General features: G+C 40.1%; 1 protein-coding gene across 11 annotated transcripts in view; it reads right to left on the bottom strand.

The window, feature by feature from the left end:
- The window catches only part of LOC112192881 (putative disease resistance protein RGA3), a 33,695-nt gene extending 22,333 nt beyond the window's left edge, over window positions 1-11,362 (bottom strand). For all 11 annotated transcript variants that reach the window (XM_040516350.1, XM_040516349.1, XM_040516347.1 and 8 more), the window contains exon 1: window positions 10,806-11,362. In XM_040516350.1, coding sequence (XP_040372284.1) covers window positions 10,806-11,330 — 525 coding nt within the window. In that variant the 5' untranslated portion in view covers window positions 11,331-11,362. The remainder of the gene's footprint in view (window positions 1-10,805) is intronic.
- Between the last annotated feature and the right edge of the window lie 976 nt (window positions 11,363-12,338).

Genomic DNA, 12,338 nt, shown 5'->3' with positions numbered 1-12,338 from the left:
CTTACATATGCCTTTTACTGCACAGGGGCAGTTGTCTTTCTCTTGGGCTTTGAAGAATTGCTTTTTAGGCTTTTTCTTCTGCGGAGTCTCTGGTCCTTTGAGCCTAGGATTTTGAGATTTTGGGGGAGGGGTTCCACCACGCTTTCCAGCAACGTCTGATATTATGATGTCGTGAAGGCTTGTTGTGAAGGTGATGGGCTGACCGCTTCCTGTATATAGGATGGGCTTTTCATAAACTGTAGTCAATGGGCTGACTGTAGTTTCTTTGTAAAACGTAGCAAAGTTTGCTGTTACGTTTACACCTCCTTTCCTAGCAAATAGGAATCTGAGCCCAATGATGAAATCTTCTTTCATATTGGTCTTCTGCAATGGTGCGAGCCATGTTTGCTTGTAAGGTAACGGATAAGAGCATCCCCATTCGTCACAATGATCTCTGAACTGAATGGTTACCTTCTCGCGTATAGCGTACTTGTATTGGTAAGCATCTCCCATGAATCCTATAGTGGTCATTGGGATTGACAACTCATGCTTGTGAGCTTCAAGGACGAGGTTTTCGTCGATGCAACAAGTAGTGGCTCCTGTGTCTAGGAGACAAGTTAATTCTTGATAAAGAATTTCTTTGGGATTTGTAGGATGGCGAATACCGATTCTCCCTCGGATCTTCATGGCCACCATGGTTTCACTGTTGTTGCAGGTTAAACCATATTTAGCACTGTGCTGAGCATCAGATCTTGCCTTGAGTGCTAGCCCCATTAATTGCTGAGATTCTGCAATTCTTTCTTCCTCTGTTAAGGAGAAAATGTTTGAATTAGATCCGTATTCATTATGGATTATGGCTGTGTCAACAGCTGTAGTTCTCATCATCATGGACTGCTCAGGAGTTTCTTGAGGACTGGTCCATTCTTCGCTGAAGTCGATGAGATCAGGCAAAGAAACAGGCTTGGGCTGTTCTTTTGTTGGATTGTGACGCGGTCCCCATCCAGGAATGTCGTATGGGTCGTCACTGTACCATAGCTTGTCAATACCCATATTGAGGGCTGTGTTGACTGCTAGACTCGGGCCGTTGAAAAGCTTCATCGAGTTGGGCCTTGACTTCGTCAGGGGCCTGTCGTCTGATTATCCAGAGAACTCTGTTGGTCCTTTCATCTCCTCTAGATAGGTGGATAATGTCAGATTCGGAAACACTGACTCGTGCTTCAAGACTTTCGAACTTCTAAGTGAGTTCTTTTAGCTGTTGCTTGAGGATTTCATTCTCGAGCATGATCAACTCAATTCTTTTGACAGTGATTTTGTCAATTGGTGGATCATCTTCAGCTGGATTTCCGTCCTGGAAATTTGCTTCTGGAAAGAGTTTGAGAAGACATTTCTTGCATCCTTCAAGGTAGCAATGGGCACACTTAGTCCTATTCTGCCTATCTGGGAAGTATCTGCAAACCTTGCAAGGTTTCTCTTCCGAGCCGGTATGCGAAAACTTGTGTTCGCATTGTATCTCCTTTGTTCTACGGACATTGAATCTGAGAATGGTGATTCGTCGTTCTGGGTCATGGAACGTGTCTGGATCTTCTGGAGCTTTAGCACCAAAACCTCCGAACCAAGGTCTGTTGGTGTCGATATGCGAGTAAAGCGTATCCTCCATTATTCGAAAGAATCCATAACGTAGCTGACTTCAGATTCTTCTGAGGTCGTAGCATCCTCGTCGTAGAGAATTTCTTGATTTGCGCTGATTATAGAATACAGCGAATCATCGTCGTTGATGATTTCTCTCGGTCTGATCTTTACTATAGGCATCTTGGTGGCCTTAGTAATTTCTGCTTCTTGACAGCAGAGGTTCATCAGACTTGGACACTCAGTGTTAGAGTGGCCGGGCTTCTGGCAAACGAAGCATTGCAACTCAGGTCCATCAAGCATGTGGTGCTTGATTCTTTTGACATGGTGTTCGTCAAGGTGTGGAGCCTGGGCTTGAGACCTTCTGAGATAATGTAACTTGGTTGCTATTATCTTGGGTCTTTTCTGCACATGAGGAGGTGCGTTTCTTCTGGGCACATGTTTTGGGCCTGAAGTAGGTTTTCCAGCATAAGCGGGCCTTCTGTAGTTGGGCTGCTTCTTTTGTTCCTTTGCTGGATAGGTTTGCACTCCGTAAATAGGTGCTTCTTCGCATAAGTTGAACCGCTTCTTTAATTGAGCATTGGACTCGTTGAGAGAACACTTCTTCTCGAGTTGATCCATTAGCCATGTCACAGCGTGTGTGATACTTATCCATGTATACGCCTTTGAGTAGTCTTCCCATTTGGCATACATTTCCTTTCCAATAGGATCAGGGATCTTCATGAAAAACCTAAGGATTGTAGGTTTATCCATGGCATTTCCAGACATGTTCACGTAGGTGATAGCATCTCGACAGAAGTGTTTTATGCTGTTCATATCTGAAAGTGTAAGCTGCTCAAAGTTTCTGAGAGCTTTCTTTGCTCGGTCGAGCGTAATGGTTGGATAACCAATTGATCCAAAAAGAGATCCTTCCAACATACATATGAAATTGTTGGGGTTGGTGCCAAGGTTCATCGTGTCTTGATATTCCTTGACTAGTTCAGCTGGGCCGGATTTAACTGCGTCCCAATGGTAGGTAAGGATGCTTCCAAGTGTACCTTCCATCCAGGTGAACATATCTGCGCCATTGGCAAAGACTTTGCCCCGAGAGAGTCTGATCACTCTGCTCTTCCAGAGATCAAAAGCATGGATATACTTTTGAGGATCAACGTTGGAGATGTTGAGGAGGGGAAAAGGAAGATCTTCTCCGATTCCTTTCTCTGGATCCATTCGCCTTGTGAATGTTACACGCTTGGTGTTTCCACTTCTGGCTGGCCAATTATCGACTTTGGCTCTTAAATATGGAGTTTTGCTGTAAGTAGCATTGTTCCACGTAGGCATTTCTGTTTCTGCCTCTACAACAGGTTCTTCGTAATCTTCGTAGAACTTTGGCTCTGTTTTCGCCATTCTGTTGTATCCAAGAGTATCTTGGATTTGGAAGTTTCTGAAACTTTGTTCAACTTCCTGTACTGATTTACTTTCAGTACTTCCTCTTGGCCATTCATACTCGCTGTCGAGTAACCAATTCTGCACCTTGTTGTTGCTGGTGGTAGTTGGCTGCCATTCTTGATCAAGATCGATCAGAGGAGTTTGATAAGGAAGATCTTTGATGTCGACGTTATCGAAACAAGGATCATTGCAATCTGCAATCCTTATGTACTGATTTTCATCGTAGTAAATGAATTCAGTAGCCTGTAAGAATATGATTCCATTCTTTTTCTCTTGAAGTTCTGCAGTGTATGCCTTCAAGTCTGCTTTTCCTGTGAAAGGCCTGTAGAGTGTGTCTCCAGGTTTCGCTAAGCACATATGTTGTACCATCTTAGCTAGAAAAACTGTTGCGTCCGCTGTTAGGACTTCTAGGAATTCCTTTAAAGTACTGCGAAGTAGTACTTCTGGCTCCTTCAACATTTAGGTTATGATTTTCAACCCTAATGTTGTCTTCGTCATCGTCACCTTCTGTGGCAAAAGGCTTGTGATGGATTCCTTCATAGTGTCCGAACCGCATGCTCAAGTGCGAGCTTCTTGGATCTTTGATGAAGGTGCTCGTAGTCGGTACTCGAACTACTTCTTCTTCTTCTTTGAAGATATCTTGAACATCCCAAAGCATTCCTTCAGTAGATTTGGGATCTATCTTCATTGGAGGGATCATCTTGATTCCGACTCCGGCCATAACTTCTGTGAGCTTATCTTCTTCTACACAGTAGTTCATGGTGGTGGTATTTCCGATTCTGGAAATATATCCAATAAACATCTCGAGATTTAAGCCAGTTTTGACTTTTTCATAACCTCTAGTCTTGATAAAGACTTTGAGATATTTGACTGCTTCTTTGAAATCCATAACGAATTTGGGATTGATGAATCCTAGAGCAGCATTCTCTGTTAGATCCATTTCTAGTGAACCAATTGTGCTGGTTACTGGATCTGTGTCTCTGGTGTCTCGAAGGATTGCCAGTACTTTTCTTCCTGCATTTTCTCTTCCGAGATTTAGAGCTCCGATAGTGATGACTCCGAGATGGATGTTGTCACACTTTCCTTTTAGAAGTTCAGCTTCGGCTTCTGCTCCATAGAGTGGGATTGTTACCACTTGTTGGTGTAGACAGCTAATCTTCAGTACGACGTAGTTCTTTAAGAACCTCGTCTGAGTATCTTGGTGTAGATTTACACCGTATATTTGTCTCGTGGGTATTTTGAATAACCCATGCTCTCTGAATTGCTTAAAAGCTTCTTCAGGATCAATCAACTCGGTGAGTTGTCTTGAGACATTAGGCTTGCTCCACTTGGAAGTCCATCGTTGTAGAAATCCGCTAGGGTTCCTGACGATTCTGCCTTTACTCTTCTGGTCAGTCGAGCTGCTTGCTCTTTCTGGATTGATTACCAGATTACCAGGTATGTCATTGTCTCTTCGTTTAAACATTGACATTGGATTTGCCATGTGGTTTATCTTTAGGCTTGGGCCCGAAGATGTTGCTGACAACTGTTGGTCTAATAATTCCTTGGACTCGTTGAGAACCTGCTTGTACAGCGTTGAAGCTTCTTACAAGTTCGTCGATCCCGTTTTTAAGTTTGGGATCACTATAGCCCGTTGGGGTGGTAGTCTTGAGTTCTTGAATAGAATCATTGACACCATCAAGCCTTTCTTCTAACGAACGAATCTTTTGATTGAGTATTTCGTTATAGGCTTTTTCTGCGAGTCTGAGAGAGAAGTTCTCGTTTTGCTCGTAGATTTTCTTGAGTAGTTCAAGAATTTCTTCGTTGCTGTTTGAGCTTGAAGATGATGTTCGTCCATCTCTTACTTTGTCGTAGATGGATCCAGCCATTGTTACCAGATAATCAACTCTTCCTCTTAGGTAAAGCATATGCTGAAGAATGGCTTCGCAGATACCGATAAGGTAGTTGTTCTGCATAATAGGGTACTGCTGTACAGCAGTTCCTGCAACCTCTGTTTGATATCGGGTTACAAAGGTACCAACTCGGCTTTTTAGAGCTCCGTTGATGATTGTTCGCTCTTCTTCGAAGGTCGTCATGAGAGATCTCCTTCAAGGTGAGCAGGAGTGATGAGAGGCATGATCTGCATCTGAATTTGCTCCAAGACCGTCTTAGTCTCTTGAAGAAGAAGCTTTGTCTCTTCTTCGACTGGCTTTGGCTTGCTTGCTTCTGCCTCAAAGAATTCAAAGAGTTGTTTTTTAAATAACTGGAATTCTTTGTTGTGTTCTTTAGAGATTTCTCTGAACACTTCTTGATCATCGTGATAGATCTTTTGGAGAGCTGGTTGCTCTATCTTTTGCATCAAACTCTGTGCGTTTAGCTGAGCTTCTTGCTGAAGTTTTTGGAGGGAGACAAGATTTTTGTCAATTTCTCCAAAAGCAAGACTGAGTGCTGCAAAAGTCTCTTCAACTTTTTCTGAAAAGCTGATGATGAGGTCTATCACTCCATTTAGCTGTTCGCTTTCAATGGATAACTTCGAATTGAAGTTATGGAGAGTGTGAAGTGAGTGGTCACTTTCACTTGGTGGCTTGAAATGACACCAAATTTCTCTCTTTCCGTTTTTCGTCCGGTGTCTGCCAGGATAAGCTTCTCTAAGAATAAGCTTGCAGAACGGATACTCCCTTCTCTCTCTCTCTCTCTCTCTCTCTCTCCCTCTCTCTCTCTCTCTCTCTCTCTCTCTTCCATTTCCGGATTTCTCGCGAGTTCTCGATCAAGTCCAGCTTAGCTGGCCTCAATTTGACGACGATGACTCCAACAGCCGTAACCTGCCGTATATCCGAGCCACGGAAGCGAGACGGTGGACGGAGACCAAGCCTCGCCGGTGCATTGGGAGTAGGAAGTGCGCTCGAGATTTTAGATCTAGGGCTCTTTGCTGACGTAGCCAGCAACATGAAAGAAGAAGTTTGTCTTGGTGCCCCAAATCCTGGATTAGAGTCGCCAATTTCCGAGCACCCAATTTCCGGCTAGCCAGATTGGGTCAATACAGAAAATGGAAGTGGAAGTGGAAGGGTCAGTACGCCATCAACTATCACATCCAGAAGATGCAAATCCGAATCCAAATGAAGCCATTGATAGTGTTCTAGGCACCGTAGTCATCAGCAAGAGAAGGGAGATGAAGGCGGAGATCGTGGGCTCGTGGCCGTGTGGGAAGACATGGGTGCCCAGATCAATTTTTTTTTTCAAATAGGGAAAATTTCGCAAACAGTACAACAAGTAAAGACCACTAATAATTCTTATACACAAAGTTTCAAACCAAACATTTCGGTACACGAAATATGAAACTCAACCCACTATCAATACACGACGTCAATTTTTGACACTAAAATGTCCATTATGCCCTCAGTTCTTATTTTTTTAATAATTCTTTTTTTTTTTTCTGTTATATTTTTTTTCTATTATATTTTTTTTCCTTCGTTTTTATCTCTTTCTTCTTCCTTCTTCCAGGCTCACTCCCTGGCTTCCAACGCCGCCTTCCTCACCTCCACGCTCACTCCCTCGCTTCCAATGCCGCCCTTATGAGGTGAGCTTCTCCCGCCGCTGCCGCTCCGCCTCCACGTGGTTGAGCGGCGTGTCTCGGCCCAGCCCGGGTTTCCAACCCCTTTTCTTCGGCGCTCTTTTCATCTGGCAGTCAGAATCTGAGAAGTCCGGGTTTGGGTTCGGAGCTCCGTTCTTCTTCTTACTAGAACCAAAAACATGTTTCTTGTCGTCATTGTACGAGCTGTGATCCTCTTCCTGCATGCCGGCAATGATGCCGATGTCAAAAATGGAGAAGTTCCGGTTGATGAACTCGAGAGGTCTTGTTTCCGGGTCGGGCTGATCCAACCCGAACAACGACTTGGCTTGCTGGATCAACCCCCAGTTCTCTCTGATCAAACCGGAGGAACCCATTTCAAGAACACAGTCGGAAGTTGGGATGCAGATCAAGGTCTCGATCTAGTGGATTTGGGCCTCTTTGGCTCTCTCGCAGTTGTTGAATTGAAGCTCGTGGGCCCCTCTCAGCCAGATTGAGGTCCCGGAGCTGAAGGCCTTGCCTGGAACAGAGCCTTCCCCGACGGCGAAAGATCGAGTAAGGGAGTGAGCCCGGAAGAAGGAAGAAGAAAGAGATAAAAACAAAGGAAAAAAAAATAACAGAAAAAAAAATTATTAAAAAAAAAAAGAACTGAGGGCATAATGGACATTTTGGTGTCAAAAATTGACGTTGTGTACTGATAGTGGGTCGAGTTTCAGATTTCGTGTACCGAAATGTTTGGTTTGAAACTTTGTGTATAAGAATTATTAGTGGCATTTACTTGGTGTACTGTTTGCGAAATTTTCCCTTTCAAATATTGCAGGTTTGATTATATAGCGAAAAAGTCTTTTTTTTTAGAAGAGCAAAAAAGTAATTAAGTGTGCAGAATAGAAATCGAGTATTAATATCCATATTTGGGGGGCAATAGAGGTATGTTAAAGGTATATTGGGGGGCAATAGAGGTATGTTAAAGGTTTATTGGGGGGCAATAAATGTTTTGAATTGATGTAATCTCCTCGTTTTTTTTCCTTAATAAAAGTTTTATTTGCCTAATTTTAGGGAAATTAGTTCCAATTCCGGCGACCGAAAGGTCTATTAGCAGAGACAATAAACCTCTCCGGCCCCATATCAAATATCCGACAACCTCTTTGGGGACTTCTGGGCGAGATTTCATAAACCTTTGTTGCCCCCCAATAGAGGTTTATTGTCCCTCTATTCAGGAGCAATAGAGGTCTATTTGGGGGCAATAGAGGTAACACCCCGAACCTGAATTGAAATTACCAGAATTTCAACAAGTTTACCTTTGATTAGGGGAATTTAACAGAGCCGCTGCTTTTGCATATCACCTTCTAGTTGAAAAGGATGGAGTGTGTACCTCAACATTTCATCATCAACCCATGACTTAGCTAATGAGTTCTTCACGATAATCAAACACGATGATGCCAGTTTTGGCATGATAAATTGCAAGAGAAGAGAGAGAGAAGGGAATTTCTCGATTGTTCCAGAGAGACCAAGAGAGAAAGCCATGTTGCTTTCTCCCTTCCATCTATTTATACCTAAGATAACCTAAGATAAACGATCCAGATTAGTCGGTGCTGCAATGAATAGCCCAAATTGCACCATATTAATTTTTTTGATTAATTACTTAATTCTCTCTTCTTCTTTTTTTTTTTCATAATATGTAATCTGAGTATTCTAAAATTCCTCCGAACTCGCTGTAACATGAACTTTCATCAACCCCTTATAAATTGATATTTGATTTCAAATCATCAAAACAATTTCATAAGCATCTTGTTATTATATGTACTTTATAAAGTTCTCGGGTATTACAATAAACCTTTCCGGAGATCTATGAGATCTCCGATGATCTCTTTGGGGGCCTCCGGCGAGATTTTCAAAGAAGTCCAGAATCCAGCAATGGGACTCTGGCGAAGTCTCCTATGGTTTCTGTCTCTTCCTTCTTCTTTTTTCTCTCTCTTTATATAACAAATGGGTGATGGTAAAATAGTCTTAAAAAAAAAACCATAATATTTGGAATTTCGAAATCAATACCACTAAATGTTTTTAAAACAGATCGCTTTACTCCCATTTTTTACTTAATTTTTTTTGGGTGTGGTTATTGCCACCCTACTATTTTCTTAGTACACATACAAACATTTGAATTATTAAAAGACTATATTACCCAAGTGTAAAATAACTAATAAGTGCACTAATTTTCTAAAATCTAAATATATAATAAAAAATAAAAACATAAGTAATTAATTCAATACAAAGACTACTAAATTTCTCATCATATAACATTAATCTCTATCTTCTCCACCCAAATTTGAATTTATTATTTTTTGTTTTTGTTGTTGACTCATCATCGTTAATTCGTTATTCAATTCACAAAACCATTAGTGTTAACTTCATCAAAATTTTTGCAATACTCTTTGTGAACACAGAAAGTAAAATTTAAAACACGAAGAAAAATAAATCAATCTCTTTTTCACTGCTCATAGTTGTAAATTTACTAATCTTTTTACATGGATTGAAATATAGAACATTGAAATTGAAAGAAAAAATTATAAAAATGAAAGTAAATCAGATTATATGATTTTATTAGGAAACTTTAATATATTTTAATTTTTTTATCGGTATAAATTAAATGAGGGATTTTCGTTAAAAATATTTATTTTTTAATTGGATATGTCATATAAGGATATTCTTGGAAAGAGAAATGAGTTAGATAAGTAAATTTAATAATTGAAATTAAAATATAGGGTGTAATGAGTAAGTAGGGTGAACAAAGAAAATGGTAGGGTGGCAATAGTAGCACCTTTTTTCTTTTTATTTGTTCTAAAAGCCATGACTAATCAATTTATTTTCTAATATAAAACATCATAGGTAGAAAACTTTGTAACTGTTAGTTTGTTTGGCCCCTTCGATGACAAGTTCGTACTTCTGCCACTGTGGAAAAACGACTAATATAATTTTGGTTGAATGTTCAACTCATAATTTTATACTTGATCAACAAAGTGTTTGGTGGATGAGAACGAAATAATACAAAACTTATTTCTAGACATCGATCTATTTGAAAGGAACCAAAAAAATCTTTATGGATTTCCCTATAACTAACACAAGTAATCAATATGGTCATTTACAAAACTTCAATTTACTAACAAAGTAATACATAAAAAATCACATTAAATAATAGCCTTAATACAATCAAATAATAGGATATTTCATGGGTTTTTAAGATTAAGGATATTTTAGGTTGTGTATTTAGTAAAATATTAGAATGAGAAACTAAATAGGTGGTGTATTGAGTAGGGAGTGTGTATTAAGTAGTCAGGGGTGTGTATTTAAAACTTCTCTAAATTCAAACCTTGAAATCAGAACAACTTAAATCTATGCATTTATTCTCAAATCATCAGATTCACTTGTCTATTACAATCTCTAAAAAATTATCCCTTAGGTGAGCCGCTCTGTTGCTCCTAATATGATCTTTGCACATTTTGGGTTTGTTTCCCAGTACCAAGAAACCTCAAGTTATTAGCCTTCATCCTTTTATGATGGCTGGTTGTGCTTGACATTCTTGTTTGAATGTTGGTATCAAAATTTAGGAGGTAGGATGCGGGTCATGGCAACATATGTATTTTTTCTAGTTTTGTTAGAGTTTCATTTTTAGGTTTTTGGTTGGATCAAATACGTCTTTAATCTCTTGAGCTAGAGTTTAGAGTCTTAAAGTTGTGCAACTGTTATGTTATGTCATTAGATGTTATTATTATATGTTGTATTCTTCATGTTTTCTTGTTGTTAGTGTGTTGGTGAGCTGCTTTTGCCATATGGTCTGGTTGTTTTAGGACATTGTTAGGAATATGGTGATGTTTTTCTAATTTTGACTACAGGTACATATTGTGACTCTCGAGATTAGTGGTTTGTCAATAGTGCCTAAAAATGACAATTATTATGGTTAGAGTATGTACAGATTAGTTCATGATGGTTGTAACTATTGGTTTCACAAGGACATAAGTCTTCCATTTGGTGTTAGTAAGAATATGGCCAGTTACCTTAAGTGACACAGAGTATGCTATCATATTACGCAACTTACACCCACTAAGTGTTAGATGTTATGAGCCCTTGAAATTGCCTTTCTAACAAACGAAAATCACACTAAATAACGTATGATTTTTATCAATGAAGATTAAAGTACTAAGAATAACAATGAATGATATAATTACCATACCTTTGCCATTAATGGTAGACCTCCGCACTTCTTAGCAATCTCTTTACCAGTTGTCTCTTGCTCTTTGGACATAGGAAAACTCCCAACTGGAACTGCTTTATCCTTTATTATGAGCCAACACCCATCATCTGATAGTTTTTTCAAATCACATCTAGGAAGAGTCTCCATGATTTTTGCAACTTTGTCAATACGGGAAGTGACAATAATGCTGCTTCCTTGAGTATCATTAAATGATAACAAACAATCTCTCAACTCTTTCCATTTATCAAGATCTTCGCTCCAAACATCATCGAGTACAAGAAGATATCTTTTCTCCTTCAGCTCTTCTCGAATGAATTTACAAATCGCGTCTTTACTTTGTATTGCGGCTTTCTCTGGTTTTAGAGAGTCCAAGATCCCCTTTAAGATCGTCTTGACTTCAAAAGGGGTTGATACACACACCCATATTTTTTCATGGAAGTGTTTATCAATCTTGGATTGATGATAAATTGATTTAGCCAGAGTTGTCTTCCCCAAGCCTGGCATTCCCACAATAGCCAAAACTGGAAGATTATTTTCTTCACTGTAATTTGACTTTGTCAAGTTTTTGACTATATTTGACACGTCCTGCTACCAAAGCTGGAGACGGTCTCCCTGTCAAGCACTTCATCATCTTGTGAGGTTGCATCTGCTAGTGTGCTAGCAACTAACCCAACAGGGCCAGCTGCCTGATTGTATAATTTCACCAAAGATTTGTTGATTTTCTTGATTTTATGTGCCATTTCTAAGCGAAATGCAATGGGATTGGAGTGGGAGAAGAAATTTTTCACCTTTTTCCTCTTTTGCAGTTCTACTTGGCGTCGGAGATCTTCATACGCAATTTCACCCAAGACATCATCGGCTTCTAGAGCTATGTCTTCAAGATTTTTCACCCACAATTCCACAGCTCCCCCCGCAGCCTTCCCCCGAGCTTGTGAATGCTCGACATCTCTTAGCATAGCTTGAATATTGAGGAACGAGTCACGCAGCTGTGCTAGATCTTCTTTGAAACCCAATACGAGAGTGAATTCTTGAGCAGCAAGCGAAATCACCTTGGTCAATGTTCCCTCGGCAGCAAAAGTGAGCAGAAATTCTGTCATAGCTTTCAGAACTCACGGCAAATTAAACAAAGAGAGATTTAGGACTTTAGGTAGTTGAGAAAACCAGAGGTTGATTACTTGATTGAAGAAGCAGTGTCTGAAGCTGTACATATATTCTGAAGCCAACTCCTTATCTTGAATATGGATGTGAATTTCGCCGCATGTCATACATAATATCCTATCTAAATTACGGACTGGATTTATGTCGACCAAGTGCTTTCTTCTTTTTCAAAAAGGTAGCCATGATTTAACATTACCATGCCCTACACTACTGGTCTAAGGTCATAACAGCTAGCATCTGGCACCTCCTTTAACCATGGTGGGAGGGCCCAATCACGCATTTGAGTCAAATAGCATCTGGCACCCCCTTCAATCATGGTGAGATATGCTTTTGCTTTTTGCGGAATGCATCTTT

This window comes from Rosa chinensis, chromosome 3 (genome assembly GCF_002994745.2).
Source record: "Rosa chinensis cultivar Old Blush chromosome 3, RchiOBHm-V2, whole genome shotgun sequence".
Taxonomy (NCBI): domain Eukaryota; kingdom Viridiplantae; phylum Streptophyta; class Magnoliopsida; order Rosales; family Rosaceae; genus Rosa; species Rosa chinensis.
The sequence above is the reverse complement of the archived record's forward strand: the minus strand, read 5'-3'. Positions and strand labels throughout refer to the sequence as shown.